Raw genomic sequence first — 20926 nt, forward strand, 5'->3', positions numbered from 1 at the left:
GGAAAAGCCAAGGACAGAGGGGGGGCATGACATTTAAAAAAATGACAGAGTAATTACAATTTTTAATTCATCTGACATCAAAATGACGGTCTCTGCACTTGTTTGAAAGCAAATCACTGAGATTTATAGATCAGACTCACCAGTCATCTGGGCTGAGACCTGGCTTCTCAGTCTCTCTACCTCGTTCTTCAGATCATGTACCTGTTGATCTGAGATGACAAAGGACATGCACATTCTGTGTTGGGACATTAGGCAAAAATGCAAGGCAGCTGTGGTGATACTACATGTATGATAGAACAGTATGAGGAGATGTAACTATCAAAATGATTCTGTAATAGTGGTTATGATTAAATAATAACTTTGTGATTATTGAAAGTCTGTCTCACCAAGTATTTTGTTTAGTTCATCTATTTGCTTTAGTAGTTTGTCCTTGTGTACACATTGCTGACATTTTTCTTCCCATAGTTCTTTTTTCGGTGCATCCACTTGCTTCTTACTCTTCTTCTGCTCACTCGGCTTTTTGTCTTTGAACAAACCTTTTCTGGTGTTCTTAATTTGTTGTTTTGTGGCATCAAACACAGTCAAAAACAAACATTAAACTAGCAATCATTATTCTAAGACTATCAGACAATGATTAATGAAACATTTATGTGAAATCTGTGTTTCTCCATATTTGTATTCCGTATAGGTCATATGACACATTTGAATGGGTCAATAAAAAAACATGACAAAAGTATGCATGGGGAGTATGAGAGAAATGTACTACTGGTACATGTAGGTTGTTGGTGGGGTGAATTACCATTGGCTGTATGTTCAGATGGCTCCAAATCGTACGGACTGCTTCTGTATTGCGAGGACAGTCCAGTAGTCCCTGGTTCTCATGGAACAGACAGTCCACTGTTAGCATATCACCTCTGGTCACCAGTCTGCTACTGTCAGGTACTGTGCAGTCTGGGTTGAAGGAATGATGCAGCACCACCAAAACAACACCTTTGCCAGCTGTATAGAGAGTGAAAAAAAAATGTTTAGCATAACAAAAAGCTAACAAATAAAACACTCAGATAATTAGCATCTTGCTAGATACATAGGTCCACACGGACATGGATTTCATATAAAACATTTCAGATATACAGTATATGTCAACTTTGCTTCGTTACTTGGGATCTCCTGCAGTGCTGCTTCAATATCAGTCCCAGCACGACTGACGATAGGACAGAAAGTTATGATGACATCACTCTTCTCCGGGGTCATCACTTCAGTAAAGTCTCGTTGCATGGTGAGTTGTTTCAAAAAGTCCTTATGAGTATCCAAGGTTTTGCCACTGACAACAGTGAAGAATTTTCTCGTCCTTGGATTACCTGCAAGAGGATATTAAAGAGGGAAACTTTATTGTTAATTCCGTGACCTTAATCATTAATGCAGCTGCCTTATGTAAAAAAAAAGTGTGTATCAGCTCAGCTACTTTTTGTAACAGCTTACAACTTTATAACTGACGTATTTTGATGAAATGTCAGACCAGTACATCTAAGCAAGAAAAACAACCAATGCCATCTGAGAAAGTAACATGTTGACTTACTATGAACACTGGACTCTGCCATTTTGCCTGCATAAAAAAGGTTTGAAACCATTACCACAGACATCATTAGGTTACTTAGTTGTATTGTTTTTGTTATATTTTCCCCTTCCCAGTAAAACACGTCTATTGAAATTGGAATGTTGTGTTTATTTTTGGAAATTGAAAGTAAGATTTATTGTGCTCTATTTTACTTACACTCATTTGTAATTTCGACCTGTTAAAGCTGGCACTCTTCTGTTTTCAAACCTTAGCGCCAGGATTGGTAATTTACCTGTCTTATATGAACTTGCTTGCGTTGAGGTGTGAGTGGTGGCAATATGTGAGGTGTGGTGTTGAAAATGTGTGCTAAAGTGCCAATTTCAGGCAGTGCTGGTGGGGATATTTAAGACCAACCAAAACCTGGTCTCTTAGAAGTAACGTGTTTGCTATTACAGCATGGATTTTGACAGTGGAAACGCAGCCTATCCAGCTGTGACGTACAGTGACCATTTGCCCATTGAACAAGAGGGATGTGCATTTTGTACCAGTAAACCTTGTATTTAGAAACATAAAAAAACGATTATTTTTAATAAAACATTAAAAACCAAGCATAGCCTCCCCTCCTCTCAATGAAGGCTATTTCTTTTGTCCTGTCCAATGCATTCGCCAAATAGTCGCGACTGTCACAAAGGGTTTGGCTCATCAGACGGCTTTAAAATACATCTTAAATCACCAAAGTTTTATTAGAAGATCAAGTTTGGGAGCATCCCCTTTTATCTATCTAGGAGGCTATTGTACATTATTTTAGCCAGTTCCTGTTATTATTTTGGATGTGTGTGAAAACCCCTCCATGTAGGCTATTTGCTCATCATGGAAGAAGAGATCATCTGGTGACACTCATATTTAGAAGCAATTATGGTATTTTCCTGTAACAATTGCTTGTATTCTGCTTCGTTTGTCAAGAAGCCGATCCATAAAAGGTTTCTAAAATGGTCTACTCATGAGGCCTTTGTATTATTCACAATTCACACACTGTAGTTCGTCCTTCAGTGCAGGACACTATTTGGCTTGTATCCATCCCCATTTCCAAAAAGCGCCTCTTGTCCGGCTACAAAAGACACACTCCCAAATACATTCAAGTTATTCTGTCCTATAACACCATATCATCGGTAGGCCTAGGCTATATGTAGCCCATTCAGATGCTAACTACCTTTAGCGCCTATTGATGATCGAATCTTCTGGGTCGGGTGAATTTTGTTAAAGGACTGGTTGCATGATATACAAGTATAATGTAGATTGCTGATATTCCATTTAAAGGAGTGTACAAAACATAGACTGATCAAGTGAATCCAGGAGAAAGCTGTGATCCCTTACTGATCCCCCCCTGTTATATCCACTTCAGTCAGTGTAGATTAAGCGGTGGAGACAGGTTCAAATCAGGATTGTTAAGCCTTGAGACATGGATCGTGAACTAGGGTTTTACTAACACGATTGCGGTGGCTGGAGCAAGGTCGTAAGTGTACAGTTGAGCAGCTATGGTCGTGAAGGAAACAATGAGAGGTCAGAGATAGCCAGACTTGTAAATTGAACTAAGGAACCGAAGGTTGGGTTTTGGAGAAATGCCATCATTCTAGATTTGATTTTGGATTGGAGATGTTTAATATGAGTCTGGAAGGAGAGTTTACAGTCTATCCAGACACCTAGGTATTTATAGTTGTACACATAATCGTCCAGGGTGGTGATGCTAGTCGGGCAGGCGGGTGCGGGCAGCGAACGGTTGAAAAGCATGCATTTAGTTTTACTAGCGTTTAAGAGCAGTTGAAGGCCACGGAAGGAGTGTTTTATGGCATTGAAGCTCGTTTGGAGGTTAGTTAGCACAGTGTCCAAGGAAGGGCCATAAGTATACAGAATGGTGTCGTCTGCGTAGAGGTGGATCAGGGAATCGCCCGCAGCAAGAGTGACATCATTGATATATACAGAGAAAAGAGTCGGCCCGAGAATTTAACTCTGTGGTATCCCCATAGGGACTGCCAGAGGTCCGGAGAACAGGCCCTCCAATTTTACACACTGAACTCTGTCTGCAGAGTAGTTGGTGTACCAGGCGAAGCAGTCATTAGAAAAACAAAGGCTATTGAGACTGCCGATAAGAATACGGTGATTGACAGAGTCGAAAGCCTTGGCCAGGTCGATGAAGACGGCTGCACAGTACTGTCTTTTATCGATGGCGGTTATGATATTGTTTAGCACCTCGAGCGTGGCTGAGGTGCACCCGTGACAGGCTCGGAAACCGGATTACACAGCAGAGAAGGTACGGTGGGATTTGAAATGGTCAGTGATCTGTTTATTAACTTGGCTTTCGAAGACTTTAGAAAGGCAGGGCAGGATGGATATAGGTCTGTAAAAGTTTGGGTCCAGGGTGTCACCCCCTTTAAAGAGGGGGATGACCGCGGCAGCTTTTCAATCTTTAGGGATCTCGGACAAAATATGAAAGAGAGGTTGAACAGGCTGGTAATAGGGGTTGCAATAATGGCGTCGGAAAGAGAGGGTCCAGATTGTCTAGCCCAGCTGATTTGTACGGGTCCAGGTTTTGCAGCTCTTTCAGAACATCAGTTATCTGAATTTGGGTGAAGGAGAAGCTGGGGAGGCTTGGGCATGTAGCTGCAGGGGGGGCGGAGCTGTTGGCCGGGGTTGGAGTAGCGAGGAGGAAGGCATGGCCAACCGTTGAGAAATGCTTATTGAAATGTTTGATTATCATGGATTTATCGTGGTGACCGTGTTACCTAGCCTCAGTGCAGTGGGCACATGGGAGGAGCTGCTCTTGTTCTCCATGGACTTTACAGTGTCCCAAAACCTTTTGGAGTTCGAGCTACAGGATGCACATTTCTGCTTGAAAAAGCTAGCCTTTGCTTTCTTGACTGACTGAGTGTATTGGTTCCTGACTTCCCTGAACAGTTGCATATCGCGGGGACTATTCGATGCTATTGCAGTCCGCCACAGGATGTTTTTGTGCTGGTCAAGGGCAGTCAGGTCTGGAGTGAACCAAGGGCTATATCTGTTCTTAGTTCTACATTCTTTGAAATGGGCATGCTTATTTAAGATGGTGAGGAAATTACTTTTGAAGAATGACCAGGGATCCTTGACTGACGGGATGAGGTCAATATCCTTCCCGGATACCCGGGCCAGGTCAATTATAAAGGCTCGCAGAAGTGTTTTAGGGAGCGTTTGACAGTGATGAGGGGTGGTCGTTTGACAGCGGACCCATAGCGGATACAGGCAATGAGGCAGTGATCGCTGAGATCCTGATTGAAAACAGCAGAGGTGCATTTGGAGGGCAAGTTGGTCAGGATAATGTCTATCAGGGTGCTCATGTTTATGGATTTAGGGTTGTACCTGGTGGGTTCCTGGATGATTTGTGTGAGATTGAGGGCATCTAGCTTAGAATGTAGGACTGCCGTGCTGTTAAGCATATCCCAGTTTAGGTCACCCAACAGAATGAACTATGAAGCTAGATGGGGGGCAATCAATTCACAAATGGTGTTCAGGGCACAGCTGGGACCGGAGGGATGTCGATAGCAGGCGGCAACAGTGAGAGACTTATTTCTGGAGAGATGAATTTTTCAAATTAGAAGTTCGAACTGTTTGGGTATAGACCTGGAAAGTATGACAGAACTTTGCTGACTATCTCTGCAGTAGATTGCAACTCCTCCCCCTTTGGCAGTTCTATCTTGATGGAAAATGTTGGTTACGGAAATCTTAAAAGGTACCAGCTACATCACAAATGTTCATTTTGTTCGATAAAGTCCTTCTTTATATCCCAAAAGTCAGTTTAGTTGGCGCACTTCATTCAATAATCCCCCGGTTCCCCCTTGTTCAAAATGCATACAAAATGAATCGCAAATGTTACCAATATACTTCGTCCAAACAAGTCAAACAACGTTTCTAATCAATCCGCAGGTACCCTAATATGTAAATAAACAATACAATTTAAGACGGAGAATAGTATTGTCATTACCGGGGATAAATAATGAAGTGCGCGCACTCACAGGAACACGTTACAAACACTACAGTCAAAATAGGAGCCACTTACAAAAACTACAAATTCTAGCTCATTTATCAAAAAACAAGCCTGAAATTCTTTCTAAATACTGTTGACATCTAGTGGAAGCCCTAGGAATTGCATTCTGGGAGGTATTCCTTTTATATTCCCATTGAAAGCAATAGTAATCAGTGGTGAGCTGAAAAAAACAATTCTGGATGGATTGTCCTCGGGTTTTCGCCCGCCATATCAGTTCTGTTATGCTCACAGACATTATTTTTCTTTTTCTATCCAATACTACCAATTATATGCATATCCTAGCTTCTGGGCCTGAGTAACAGGTAGTTTATATTGGGCACCTCATTCATCCAAACTTCTGAATACTGCCCCCTATCCATAAGAAGTCATCCTGCTTTTGTGCAGAATACACTGCACTGCTTCAGGTGCAATGTTTATGGTCATGTTGCAGCAGTGTGGGAGAGAGATTCCAAGATGTGGGAAGTGTATAGAATGGCATGGGACAGAGGATTGTGTAGTTTCGGTGGATAAAGTTGTGTGTCAACTGTAGGGGTGCTCATGTTGCTGGGGATCGGAAGTGTCCAGTGTGAGATGAGCAGGTTGAAGTGGCCAGAGTCAGAGTAGTGCAGAGCGTGTCGTATGCTGATGCAGTGACGAAAGTGGAGGAGGATGGGTCAAGTATGATGGATCCTGAGAGGATCCCAGTGAGCAGTAGATTTGTGCCAGCACAGAGGGATAGGGTGACGAGTGAGAAATGCTTCAGTAAGGATGGCTTCTTAGCATTCACAGCAAGATGTTGAGAATAGATGTTATGGTGGCTGATGCAGAGAAGTATTTGGATATACGAGATTTGACTTCAGAAGAGTTATAGGGTGTGTTGAGGGGTGGTGTCCCATCTTTCCAGGCCATTGGCATGGTACAGGAGTAGATAAGGTCAAAGTAGTGGAATGGGGTAGTGGTGTTTTAATGAGTGTAGGTGGCAGCTGCAGAGCTGTACCTGGGTGTATGAGATTTGTGGTACATAGGTGTAGGGATAGTTAATGGCGAAATTTTGTTCCTTTTAGGAACAGGAATAATGAAGATAATGTTATGCAGGTAGGCTGTGACTGGCCTCACACTTTAGTACAGTAGGTGGCAGTGTAGGCACCTTTAAGTTGTATACGATCCACCGAAGAAGAAGAACCATTCAGAGATTGAATGGCCAAGAAAAAATATCTATATCCCTTTGAACAGGGTATGGTAGTTGGTGCCAGGTGCACTGGTTTGAGTGTGTCAAGAACTGCAAAGCTGCTGGGTTTGTCACGCTCAACAGTTTCCTGTGTGTTTCAACAACGGTCCACCACCCAAAGGACATCCAGCTAACTTAACACTGTGGGAAGCATTGGAGTCAACAAGGGCCAGCATCCCTGTGGAAGGCTTTTGACACATTGTAGTCCATGCCCTGACAAATTGAGAAAAAAAGAGAGTCTGCCCAAAGCAGACTAGGTCAGGGGAACCCCTGGCACTTCAGTCATGTTATACTGCTAGAAGATTATGAAAAATGAAGATATAAAGCAATCTAAGTGGACCGGTCCATGCAAAACGAACTGGCCCACTCACATGGATGTACCAAACTCACTTAAATTGGCAGTAATAAAGCCTCTCTTGAAAAAGACAATCCTTGACCTGGAAAATTATTTTTTTTAAATATTGGCTTACATCAAATCTCCCATTCCTCTCAAATGTTTGAAAAAGCTGTTGTCACTGCATTCCTGAAGACAAATAATGTATACGAAATGCTTCAGTCTGGTTTTAGACCCCATCATAGCACTGGGACTGCACTTGTGAAGACGATAAATGACCTTTTAATGGCGTCAGACCAAGGCTCTGCATCTGTCCTCGTGCTCCTAGACCATAGTGCTGCTTTTGACACCATCGATCACCACATTCTTTTGGAGAGATTACACGGACAAGTTCTAGCCTGGTTTGATCTTATCTGTCAGAAACATATCATGGATGGTTAATCCTCTGACATATCAAATGGAAGTTTCGGCGTTCCTCAAGGTTCCATTTTAGGACCACTATTGTTTTCACCTTATATTGTACCTCTTGGTGATGTCATTCAGAAACACAATGTCAACTGTCACTGAAATGTTGGACGACACACAGCTGTACATTTCAATGAAACATGGAGAAGCCCCAAAATTGCCTTGCCTGGAAGCCTGTGTTTCATACATAAGGAAGTGGATGGTGGCAAATGTTTTACTTTTAAACTCAGACAAAACAGAGAGAGAGAGATCTACTGTTGGTTCTTACAATTAATCTTGATGATTGTACAGTCATCTCAAATAAAAATGTGAAAGATTTTGATGAGCATATCAAAATAAAATATTTCAAAGGACAGCTTTTTTCCATTTTCGTAACATTGCAAAGATCAGAAACGTTTTGTCCAAAAATTATACAGAAAAGCTATTTCATGCTTTGTCACTTCTAGATTAGACTACTGCAATGCTCTACTATCTGGCTACCTGGATAAAGCACTAAATACACTTCAGTTAGTGTTAAACATGGCTGCTAGATTCTTGACAAGAACCCCAAAATGTGATCATATTACTCCAGTGCATGACTCCCTACACTGGCTTCCTGTTAAGGCTAGGGCTGATTTCAATGTTTTACTGCTAATCTAAGCATTACATGGGTTTTACTCTTACCTAGCTCTCCAATTTGGTCCTGCCATACATACAGTTACAGTCGGAAGTTAACATACACTTAGGTTGGAGTCATCAAAACTCATTTTTCAACCACTCCACAAATTTCTTGGCAAGTTGGTTAGGACATCTACTTTGTGCATGACAATTCATTTTTCTAATAATTGTTTACATATTATTTCACTTACAATTCACTGTATCACAATTCCAGTGAGTCAAAAGTTTATATACACTAAGTTGACTGTGCCTTTAACAAAAAGCTTGGGAAATTCCAGAAAATGATGTCATGGCTTTAGAAGCTTCTGATAGGCTAATTGACATCATTTGAGTCAATTGGAGGTGTACCTGTGGATGTATTTCAAGGCCTACCTTCAAACTCCGTGCCTCTTTGCTTGACATCATGGGAAAATAAAAAAGAAAGTATAATTATATATACAAACATACAATAAATAAGTCATAATAAAGAGTAAAATAAAAAAAAATAATAATGAGACATTGGATCATATAGTCAGTCACCTGCCATAAGCTACATACTATACATTACGTGTGAAACATTATAAGGATTATATAGAGATTCAATCAATGTGATGTGAGGGAAGATTCTCCATATAGTCAATAAAAGGTTGCCAAATTCTGTAAAATGTATCTAACTTATTCCTCAAGCAGTAAGTGATTTTCTCCAGTGGGATACAACTATTAACTTCCGATAGCCACATTGCAACGGGCAGGGAGGAATCGGATTGTTCTTGGCAACCGCTAGCAATATTTCTGTTAGCTTAAAAGTACGGCTTTGCCTAAGATTGGAGTTAGTAAATTTACCCAGTAGACAGACCTCCGGGTCTAAAGGGAATTGAGGATATGGTATCGCATACCCCCTGCCAGAAACCGTGTAGTTTTGAACACTGCCAAGTGGAATGGAGGAATGTTCCTTCATCTGAGCCACATCTAAAACATAGGGAGGAGATATCTGGGTTGAACCTGTGCAGTCTAGATGGGGTGATATAGAGCTGATGGAGGAAATTAAACTGGATCAGTCTGTATCTGGAGTTCAATGTGGATGTAACACCATCCCTGCATAGGTCACTCCATAGACCCTCATCAAGATCAATACCCAGATATTTTTCCCATCTAAGTTGGGGTTTATCTAGCTCAGGCAGTGTTAGTCCTGATATAAGAGCATCGTAAACATGGGAAACGGTCTTGAACAGTGATTGGTCTGCGTGGCAGAGTTGTTCAATAGGTGACATCTTAGGTAGGTTCCATTGTCCCTTGAGAGTCACCCTAATAAAGTTTCGTAGTTGTAGGTAGCTAACTCTGGAGGGAAGCCATCTTCCCCAGGAGATTTATAAGAAGGTAAGGATTTAATGGCCTCCAGCAATTCAGGAACTGAGAAGTGTTCACTCAGGCGCTCTCTGTCTTCCTCTGACAGGCATGGGAGGTTGAGAGAGGAGAGAAAGGAGTCGATCTCTGATAGATCATCACTTGATTGAGAAGTGTAGAGGTCTTCGTAGTATTTCTTAAAAGTATCATTCATTTCAGTAGGGTCGAAAGATATCTAATTAGTAAGAGTTTCTACAGCATTAATTGTCCTCTTACTTTCCTCTGCTTTCAGTTGCCATGCCAATACTTTGTGAGCTTTCTCTCCAAGCTCGTAATAACGCTGGTTTGATTTAGTGATGGCCCTCTCAGCTTGATATGTGTTATATTATATTTCAGTTTTTTATTCACCAAAAAAAAGCCTGTATAGATCTTTAGTCGGGCCTCTTTGGTAGGTTTTTTCTAGCTCAGAGATTTCAGATTCAAGGACATTCAGTTCCGCTCCGTGTTTTCTCTTCAACCCTTTAGTATAGGAAATGGTCTGTCCCCTCAGATAGGCCTTCAATGTGTCCCAAAGAATGAAACTGTCGGGAGAGGAGGGTTTGTTTGTCAAAGTAAAAATATTGACCTGCTCTTTGATGAATGCACAAAATTCAGGTTGCTTTAGGACTGTAGAATTTAGTCTCCATCTATATGCTCCATTAACCTTGGTAGGAATGGAGATTGATAATACTAGAGGAGAATGATCAATAAGCAATCTGGGGAGATACTCGATATCTAACACTCTATGAAACAGTTGGGTCGATAGTAAAAAGTTATCTATGCATGTGTGTGTGTGTGTGTGTGTGTGTTGTGTGAATAAAAAGAGTAGTCCCTATCATGTGGGTGCAACTGTTTCCAGATGTCTAGTAAATTCAGATCTTTCACGAATGACATGGTGAGCTTGCCGGCTTTGGTAAGAAGTGAGGGTTTATCAGAGGACCTATCAAGAACTGTATCTAAACAAAAAAAAATTATCTCCTCCAACCAGTAGCCATCCTGGTGGTGCTTGAGCAACCTGAAGGAAGACATTCTGAATAAACATATGGTCATTGAAGTTAGGAGCATAAATATTCAATAGGGTCCAAGACTCTGAAAACATATGCCCCTGCACCAAAAACAAACCTGCCCGAGGGATCAGAGATGGTGTTGTTAACGCAGAAGGGGATGTGTCTACAAAATTGTAGTTCCTCTTGCTTTGGAGTTAAAAGAGGACGCAGAAACTTGTCCTACCCTCCTACCCATTCCCTCTTCAATTTCTTGTGTTCACTGGCTGTAAGATGTGTTTCTTGTAAAAACAAAAAAATGTAAGGTATGTATAGACTATTTTCCTTTTTCCCCCCTTTTTCTCCCCAATTTCGTGGTATCCAATTGTTAGTAGTTACTATCTTGTCTCATCGCTACAACTCCCGTACGGGCTCGGGGCAGACGAAGGTCAAGAGCCATGCGTCCTCCGAAACATAACCCAACCAAGCCGCACTGCTTCTTAACACAGCGCGCATCCAACCCGGAAGCCAGCCGCACCAATGTGTCGGAGGAAACACCGTACACCTAGCAACCTGGTCAGTGGGCACTGCGCCCAGCCCGCCACAGGAGTCGCTAGTGTGCGATGAGACAAGGATATCCCTACCAGCCAAACCCTCCCTAACCCGGACGACGCTAGGCCAATTGTGCGTCGCCCCATGGACCTCCCGGTCGCGGCCGGCTGCGACAGAGCCTGAGCTCAAACCCAGAGTTTCTGGTGGCACAGCTAGCACTGCGATGCAGTGCCTTAGACCACTGCGCCACCCGGGAGGCCCAGACTATTTTCCTTTTAATCGGGCTGATAAGACCTTTTACGTTGAATGTGACATATTTTAGTGGATTAAGCATAGGTTGGGTTTCAAATATGTAACCGAATGGAAATCTCTCATATGTAAATAGTCAGGAAAGGTTTCAACTTTAGATGAAAACATAGAAGTGACTTGTGTCTCTTTAGGAAGAAAACAACAATAAACATAGAAAAAAAAGAAACCCCTCCCACCTCGATTGTCAGACTAAAACAACAATCCCAACAATGAAACATGAATACACTTGTAGAGATACGTTGTTGCTCGCTTTCCATCTTGCTCTTACTAGCTAAACCTTGCCGTAAACTAAAACCTGCGAGCTCTCTAAATTGAAAACAAACGTTGTGAATAGACATTTATGGCTGAATATTTACTGCCCACAGTAAGGGCTGCTTGAGTCTCTTTTCAGGAGAGGAGAAACATAAATGGGGGGGAAAGCAGTTGGCCTAAGCCCACTAATTTGCTTCGCTCAGTGGATATTGACTAAAACAATATATAGTCTCCTGTAAATGTAATAGAACTCACCCTGGGGAAAAAACGGTAAGTTGAAAATATACAAATCAATTATAGCGACCGGATAGCGGGGTAAACGGATCCCAAATTCAAAGAAAACATAAGCAGTTCAGTCACAGGACAGCCCGGATATGAGAAAGGAAACAAACTGCATCTTATCCCCCAGAGAGACTTTCCTGGTTCAGACGCGGTTCAGGTCTTTGAGAAAAGTGAACACTTCTCCCGGTGTGTTGAAGAGATGGCATCGGCCTTTGTCTGAACTTTCATCCGGGCAGGGTGGATGAGGTAGCCGGTGATGTTCTTCTCCTTCAGTGCTTTGGCGACAGGTCTGAACTGCTTGCGACGTCTGGTGAGATCCACGCTGAAATCTGGGAAAAGGCTGACCCTCTTGCCATCAATGGTGATGTCCCCTTTGGCTCTTGCGAGTTGCAGTATCTTCTCTCGGTCCTGGAAACGGAGGAACCTGATCAGGACAGCCCGTGGGGGCTCATCTGGCCGGGGTTTTGGCGCTGATGTTCTGTGGGCGCGTTTGATTTCCAGCGGCTTGGTGAGGTTTATTATGCCTAGGACATCCGGGATCCATTGAGTGAGGAAACGGACCGGGTCACAGCCCTCGCTGTCCTCTTTCAATCCCACCACACGGATATTACTACGTCTACTCTGGTTCTCCATCTGGTCTACCTTGTTCTTGAGGTTGGCATTGTCCTTCTGCAGATGTATCAGAACCTGCTCATGTCGAGTGATGGTATCTTCAACTGTGCAATTGCGCAACTCAACCTCAGTCGTTCTTAAAAGGAGATCATTCATGGAGGATTTCAGGTCGTCAATGGAAGAATGGCGTTCAGCCGATTTCTTGTCAATTTTCAGAGTAAGACCTTTGTTACCATCCTGAATTACCTGGAGGAGAGTAGCCAGCATGTCGGCAGGCTCGCAAGAGGCTAATGCTAATCTTGCTAGCTGTAGCATTATCTTGGGAATCAACAACGTTTTGTTCGTCCTTCTTGCCTCTTGGTCAGAGGTCCATGGCTCTTTGGGAAGGTAAGTACTTGACAATTTATCAGCCGATGTTAGAATATTGTTTCAACGTTGTTATTTAAGTAATAATTAAATAACTTTGAAGAGCTCAGTTTGTCAACGTCTGCTCAGCTCCGTCGCATCACGTGCTCCCCGAACTGCCTGATCTTTATTGGCCGATATAGCTTGCAGGATGTTAGTTAGCCATTATACCTGGATTTACTGCTGCCAGATTTATTCTTCAGGCTAGCATGTGGCTAGCCATAGGTACGATCGGCCAACAACAGAGTTTTAGCCAATTTGGTTATAGACGTTCAATGTCTACTAAAATGGTAAAATGGTAAAGGTTTATCTTGACTTTGTGTAAAAGTATGAGAAATGCTGATGTGCTGAACTGCTAATAAGTGATGTGTTTCAAGCTTGCTCGTGGTTAGCCAATAAGAGCAAGCCAGCAGGGGTGTAAAAGGGGCTATGCTAAAAGCTGTTTAAGTGGGGGTTTTTTAGGCCATGGAGAATAAATAAATCACAGGATATGGTCAGAGGATGGCTTCATTCAAAGTGCCAAAATATTTTTCAAAAACATTAGGACTTCGTCGTATGATGTGGATCTTCAATCTTATGTGGACAGTGGCTTCACTCCTGTTTGTGTAGTGCTCCTCTTTACTTCACTTTTCCCAAATTGTCCCTAATTCTCCCAAAATACAAATGTAAAGTGATATGTCATATTGGGACATTTAGTTGGAAGGATGAAACAAATCAGAATGTTAGCAGCAACCTTATTCTGCAATCTTCCCTTTAAGATCCCCAACACTTGCTCTAAATGTTAATGTGCATTGTTTTCAGTACAGTTTTGGAAACATAAGGAATGTATCTGTCATATCAGCGACAAAAAATAAAAAGGTTAAATTTACTACCCACCTTTATAAGGTTAGGTTCAGGGTTCCCACGCGGCCATATTTCCATGTTACAGCACTTGTTTACAGAAAACAAACGAAAGACGGACTACCTGTGCTAACTAGCTATCTGCATCTCCGAACACCTGTGTGTAAACGGAAGACGGACACCACAAATGTGTTGTCACTGAAAAATGCTGGTCGGCTGCAACTGCATTAAAACTAGTTAAAACAGTGTACAATAAGTGTAAATTTTGCATTTGTGAAATTATTTTTGATGTGATATGAAAACAGAGGGCTTTGTTTCTAGACCCTTAACGCAATTGAGAATCGATTCATGTCTAGATGGAGTATTGGATTGTTTTGACTGTAAGATCCTTGGACTACAAGGAGAAACATTAGGCTCCTTTAATCCATTATTGGGCCAGGCTATATCTTGCTTATTGAGAACATGCCTCACACATAAAATATAAATATAACGTGCTCCTAACCAACTACTTTTTTCCCCGTTTTATTTGTCACTTTAAAAAAAACGTATTTTTTAATATAATGTTGCTGCTACCGTCTCTTATGACCAAAAATAACTTCTGGACTTCAGAACAGCTATTACTCACCTCAAACTGGATGAAGATTTTTTTCTTTAACGAGTCCGACATGAAGGATATACTGCTTTCTCGGGAACGGGCCCACATCCCCGTCATTTGCATGAAGAAAATACAGAGAAAAAAGGGGCAGAGTTTGGGCTACCTTCTGAGAATTGATAGGTGAGTGAGTAAACCCCCACTGCCATCCGTTCTATTGGCCAAAGTGCAATAATTGGAAAATAAAATGGATGATCTACGATCAAGATTATCCTACCAACGGGACATGTAATATCTTATGCTGAACGTCCCCCGCCTGTCCGGCGCTGCCAGAGTCCCGTCCTGTCACGTCCTGACCTTAGTTCCTTTTGAATGTCTCTATTTTAGTTTGGTCAGGGCGTGAGTTGGGGTGGGCATTCTACATTGTTGTTCTATGTTTTTGTATTTCTGTGTTTGGCCTGGTATGGTTCCCAATCAGAGGCAGCTGCTTATCGTTGTCTCTGATTGAGAACCATATTTAGGCAGCCTGTTTTCCCACTATGATTTGTGGGAAGTTGTTTTCTGTCTTTGTATTAGTTACCAGACGGAACTGTTTCGGTTGTTCTTTTTGTTTATTTTGTATTGTAGTGTTCAGTTCAGTTTAATAAAATGACGAACACTTACCACGCTGCATATTGGTCCGATCCTTCCTACTCCTCCTCAGAAGAGGAGGAAAACCGTTACAACAACAGCTGGCGCACGATGTCTGATATTAAAGAAGTCTCGAGGTATTGCTCGCCTGAGGTAGTACCTTATGATAAGTTGTAGACCAGAATATCTACCAAGAGAGTTCTCATCAATATTATTCGTAGCCCTCTATTTACCACCACAAACCGATGCTGGTACTAAGACAGCATTCAACCAGCTGTATAAGGCCATAAGCAAACATGCCAAGAGTGTGCAAAGCTGTCATCAAGGCAAAGGGAAGAATCTCAAATATAAAATATATCTCGATTTGTTTAAAAGTTTTTTGGTTACTACATGATTCCATATGTGTTATTTCATAGTGTTGATGTCTTCACTATTCTTCTACAACGTAGAGAAGAGTACAAAAATAGAAAAACCCTTGAATGAGTAGGTGTCCAAACCTTTGACTGGTGCTGTACATAGACATGAAATCACAAGTCACTTTAATAATGTTAACAGACTGCTTTACCCAATTCATATGTACAATGCGTTCGAAAAGTATTCAGACCCCTTTCCTTTTTCCACTTGAAAAAAAAAATCCCTCAAATCTACACACAATAACCCATAATGACAAAGCGAAAAAAATGTTTTTAAATGTTTGCTAATTTATGAAAAATGTCAAACAGAAATACCTTATTTACATAAGTATTCAGACCCTTTGCTATAAGACTGAAATTGAGCTCAGGTACATCCTGTTTCCATTTATCATCCTTGAGACGCTTATTCAACTTGATTGGTTTTAGGCCTGGGCGATATGACGATATACATTGCGTGACTATAGAAAAATGTCTAACGTTTCATATTATGCTCTATCGTTTATTTCGTTGTGTCGCAAATCACGCCAATATTTTTTGTCAATTGGACGACGCTTTGCAACACAAGCAAACATGGAGGAGAGTGAATGTGACAGAGAGCACGGAGACACGGCTCGTAAAAAATTAACTACTAAAAGAGGAACTACGTCGGTGGCATGGACGTGGTGGTTTGGGTATGACAAGTCTGAAACGAAACAGAAAACCGTCCTCCGCAAAATAAGCCGCAGGCCGGTCCCGACAACATGCTCAAACACCACTAACCTATTTTACCACGTACGCAATAATCATGTGAAACAGTCTACGGATGAGATCCAAAAAAGTACAGTCGAGTGCTCGAAACAAACCCCCGACTCAGACGTTGCAAGAGGCTTTTGCCTGCGGGACACCATATGGCAAAGAATCATGAAGATGGAAGGAGAGAACAGCTGCTGTTACAACATGGCCCCAATTTACACGGTCGAGAAACGGGGGTTTTGTGAGTTGGTGCTAACACCAAGGTACCAAATGCAAATTGTTATGTGACGCATATAAAGCCAAAATAACATGCAAAACAGGCAAGCTATAACAATTTGCATTTGGTATATATATATTAGGCCTATATTTATTTTGTTTGCAACTACAGTTGAAGTGTTTTCTATTTACCTTTTTAGATTTTATACATTAATATTTTGTTACATGCTTAATTGAAATTTTTCACAAAGGTTATAAATAAAATATGAGTAAGTACCTTTTATTTGTTGAGTATAATTAAAAATGTAATAAGAAATGGGCCTTTACATCTGGTCATTTTATATAAACTATTTATTAATTGAATTGACAGAATGTGACAGAAAATATGTATCGTTATCGGGATATGAAATGACCTATCAGGATATGAGATTTTGGCCATATCGCCCAGGCCTAATTGGAGTCCACATGTGGTAAAGGCACACACCTTTCTATATGAGGTCCCACAGCTGACAGTCCACGTCAGAGCAAAAACCAAGCCATGAGGTCAAAGAAATTGTCCATAGATCTCCAAGACACGATTGTGTCGAGGCACAGATCTGGGGAAGGGTACCAAAATATGTCTGCAGCATTGAAGGTCCGCAAAAAGAGTGGCCTCCATCATTCTTCTGACAGAGCTCCAGAGTTCCTCTTTGGAGATGGAAGAACCTTCCAGAAGGACAACCATCTTTGAAGCATTCCACCAATCAGGCCTTTATGGTAGAGAGGCCAGACGGAAGCCACTACTCAGTAAAAGACACATGACAGCCCCCTTGAAAATTCTCTGGTCTGGTGAAACCAAGATTGAACTCTTTAGCCTGAATGCCAAGCGTCAAGTCTGGAGGAAACCTGGCATCATCCCTACTGTGAAGCATGGTGGTGGCAGCGTCATCCTGAGGGGATTATTTTAGCGGCAGGGACTGGGAGACTAGTCAGGATCGAGGGAAAGATGAACGGAGCAAAGTACAGAGATCCTTAATGAAAACTTGCTCCAGAGCGATGAGGAACTCAGACTGGGGTGGAGTTTCACCTTCCAACAGGACAACAACTCTAAGCACACAGCCAAGACAATGCATGAGTGGCTTTGGGACAAGTATCTGAATGTCCTCGAGTGGCCCAGCCTGAGCCCGGACTTGGAACCCGATCGTACATCTCTGGAGAGACCGGAAAATAGCTGTGCAGCGATGCTCCCCAACCAACCTGACAGAGCTTGAGAGGATCTGCAGAGAAGAATGGGAGAAACTCCCCAAATACAGGTGTGCCAAGCTAAACTGTAATCACTGCCAATAACTCAGGAGTGGCTTCCGTATATAAATAAATCTCTTTGCCAAAATTCGTAATCTCCCATATTTTATTCGACAAGTAGTTGTTCTGAAATGTTTATTGCTTGCCTACATTTTACTCCTTCCTCTGTTTAATATAACACACATACATTAATTATTCACAAGCATTTCGCTACACTCGCATTAACATCTGCTAAACATGTGTATGTGACAAATACAATTTGATTTGATTTATTCATTTTGGTTGCCTATCCGTGAAGTATGTTCTATAGAAAGTATTTGATTGTGTGCACACAAAGTATTTGCCTCTAGTGACAAAATGAAGGGGGGTTAGGGGTGTCGGAAAGGCCATTTTCTTGCCAGCCGAAATTCTTATTTTTGACCAATAAAAACACAAATAGCCAAACCTAAAACTGCAGACATTACTAGTGCCTCCCCCGCGATCAACCCGCCATTAAAAAAAATGAAAAGTAGCCTGACATGAACATTGACAGCTGCCTTGAAGGACAAAGAAAAAATGGTTTCTGCTACTAAAATCAGTGAAATGTAGGCTAAACTGACAACGGAGTGAAGAGCAGAAATCTCAACTAGCAAGAAAGTCGCAGCAATGAAGATTTGAGTGTGGTGAGCGTTCACGCGAAGGGGGGGGGTTTCGGCACAACACCGGTTTCGGTTCAGGTATGTGAGATGTAATGTACACCCCAACCAGACGGATCGAAATCCTCATTATTTCGGTTAATGATTTTCAATTTGAGCGTCAGTATTTCTATATAGCCTACACTTACTCGTTCAGAACTACTAACGCGAGTGGGACGGTATGCTTCGTGACAATGACAAGAGCAGCTGCGCTAAGATTTACCATTGCGTTAGGTTTGATAAAATAGAGCCCCTTACCTTTAATGTTCTTCCACTTCAGATTTGTATTTATTTTTAATTTGTATTTATATTTACCCAGGAAAGTCCGTAGCTGATTAAAAAAATAGCTGATTTATATCTGCATCAATGTATGACAGTCATAAAAAACTACTATCCCTTCATAAAACAATCTCTAAACCACCATCATCCGAGGACAAGAAGTGTGACCGAAACACTTTTACTTTCGCTTTTCCTCAGGCGAAACGGGTTCCTGTGCTTATGGAATGTTCATGGGTGCAGTCCAAACACTTAAAAAAAGACACACCATATCCCCTCAGCCATCAAATTAAGTGGACACTTCTGATGGCTGCAGGGCAAGGGGCGAGAAAGGAATGATTTTTAAATGGACCGTCCTAACCCGGAAATTCGTAACTCGTTCATCCCGCAGTGATTTTGTTTTCAGCTACCGGTATCTTGTGGATGCTTTATATGCGCTACAGTCAATTATGATTGCATATCTACTTACATGAAATATATAATTATTAATATACGCATACTGTATGATAGCTAGTAAATGAATTAGCTAAATAATGTTAGCTGGAACTTCTGAAGAAGGAAACATTTGTATTTCTACAATTTCCGAAAGATAACCAAACAAAAACATCATTACTTTTACGAGACGTGTTTGTGACGTCCTGTGCATTAGCAGCATAATTTCTAACTTATTTACATTCGTTTTTACTTTACATATGTTGACTCCATATTGACGTTGAGGTTTTAATTTTTGACTGACTTTTCTTAGTGGATGTACAATCGTCGCAAATTGAATTACGGGGAGTTTCAGGCCCCGAGGTGAACATAATTGTACACTCGCAAATTCTACTAAAAACGAGGGCTTGGGGATCACGTTGCAAACTTCCCTTGCTTGGCTAATCATTTGAACCGCCCGCCAAGATGGTGACGGGGATTCCCCGAAGTGCATAAGGCGAGGGTAAGTGGACGAGGGTGTGTCTTTTATGGGTTTGAACAACAACCCATTTTTCATCTCGGCAAGGCCAAACAAGAGGAAATTACTGATTTTATCATTTATCTTTGAAAACCAAAACAAAAGTTTGGTATCAACTCGTTTTCTCGTTTATGGTTTCAAAATCTAATAACAGATAACAAATAAAGATAAACTTGATTAAATGTTTTTATTTAAATTTTGTTCATACCTGGAAGTACACGCAGCCTAACATTATGTAACGACCCTGGGTTTATAAGCGCAGAAATCGACTCTGCCGCACGAGCATGCTTTTGCTGCACCGTAGATAGCGCGCTGGACTTCGGGCTCGAAGGTCGAGGGTTTGCGACCAGCTAGCTCCCTGCTGTTTCATTACGTTGGTGTCAGAAGTGATCGGACCTTGCATCCACGACAGTGCGCGTGCTCGGCCGGTGAGCGCGTTCCTGTAAAACGTAGAGTCGCAAACTAGCGCCAGGACGCGCTCTTTGAAAGGAGGGAGTCGTGTAACGACCATGGGTTTATTTATAACCGCGGAAATCGACTCTGCCGTACGAGCATGCTTTTGCGGCACAGTCGATAGTGCGCTGGACTTCGGGCTAGAAGGTCGAGGGTTCGGGACCTGCTTCCCTACTGTTTCTTCACAATAAAATCCACGATGCATAGCGGGTGTGTGTACAGTCTAAGTTGAGCTGCAGTGTAAGCAGCACAGAGATATTATTAGACATTTCGGTGACAGGAAGATAAAAAATATGCCAATAGAACAAATTCCACAACAAATTAACAAAGTTGGTGTGTGCCCACAGGAGAAGGGACACAGTACTGTATCTGAGATGATCATCATGAACTTCATCCAGTTACATCAGCCAATACATTAAGTTTAAAATCATCCTTTTTATTGGTGTGGGTATAATTCATAAACCTCCTTTTCTGCTAAATGAAAGGCAGATGTAGTAAAGGCATACTGGTGAGGATACCGCATGAATTTCTACGACAATTGGCATACCTTTCAGGGCCACTGATGATCAATGATACAGAGAAAGTCTGATATTACTTCATTACTGATTCCCCCACACTTCTCTCCCTCTCTCTCAATCACAGGACCATTCGCACAGTCCAGTCACTCAGCCCCGATCTAGAAGCTCTCAAGGTCCTTCATTACTTCCTCCGACAACACCCTGATGAGAAGCAAAAAGCCTGGCACCATAACTGCAAGTTTGCATATCTCTCTAACCCTGCTGTACCCTACCGTGCTATGACAATCTGACTCTAGAACAGT

General features: G+C 41.8%; 1 protein-coding gene across 6 annotated transcripts in view; it reads right to left on the reverse strand.

Moving 5' to 3' along the window:
* Positions 1-52: 52 nt before the first annotated feature.
* LOC118365523 (uncharacterized) overlaps positions 53-20926 on the reverse strand; it is a 37053-nt gene continuing 16179 nt past the window's right edge. Inside the window, exons 1-7 of one of the 6 annotated variants that reach the window (XM_052488341.1) lie at positions 18687-19601; positions 8666-8687; positions 1577-1603; positions 1158-1358; positions 800-999; positions 387-549; positions 53-209 (exon numbers count right to left, since the gene is read on the reverse strand). In XM_052488341.1, the coding sequence (XP_052344301.1) occupies positions 124-209; positions 387-549; positions 800-999; positions 1158-1358; positions 1577-1598 (672 nt within the window). In that variant the 5' untranslated portion in view covers positions 1599-1603; positions 8666-8687; positions 18687-19601 and the 3' untranslated portion in view covers positions 53-123. Of the gene's footprint in view, positions 210-386; positions 550-799; positions 1000-1157; positions 1359-1576; positions 1604-8665; positions 8688-14515; positions 15245-18686; positions 19602-20926 lie in introns of those variants that run through there. The other 5 variants (XM_052488343.1, XM_052488337.1, XM_052488340.1 and 2 more) reach the window with 5 other exon arrangements.

This window comes from Oncorhynchus keta, chromosome 3 (assembly GCF_023373465.1).
Source record: "Oncorhynchus keta strain PuntledgeMale-10-30-2019 chromosome 3, Oket_V2, whole genome shotgun sequence".
Taxonomy (NCBI): Eukaryota; Metazoa; Chordata; class Actinopteri; order Salmoniformes; family Salmonidae; genus Oncorhynchus; species Oncorhynchus keta.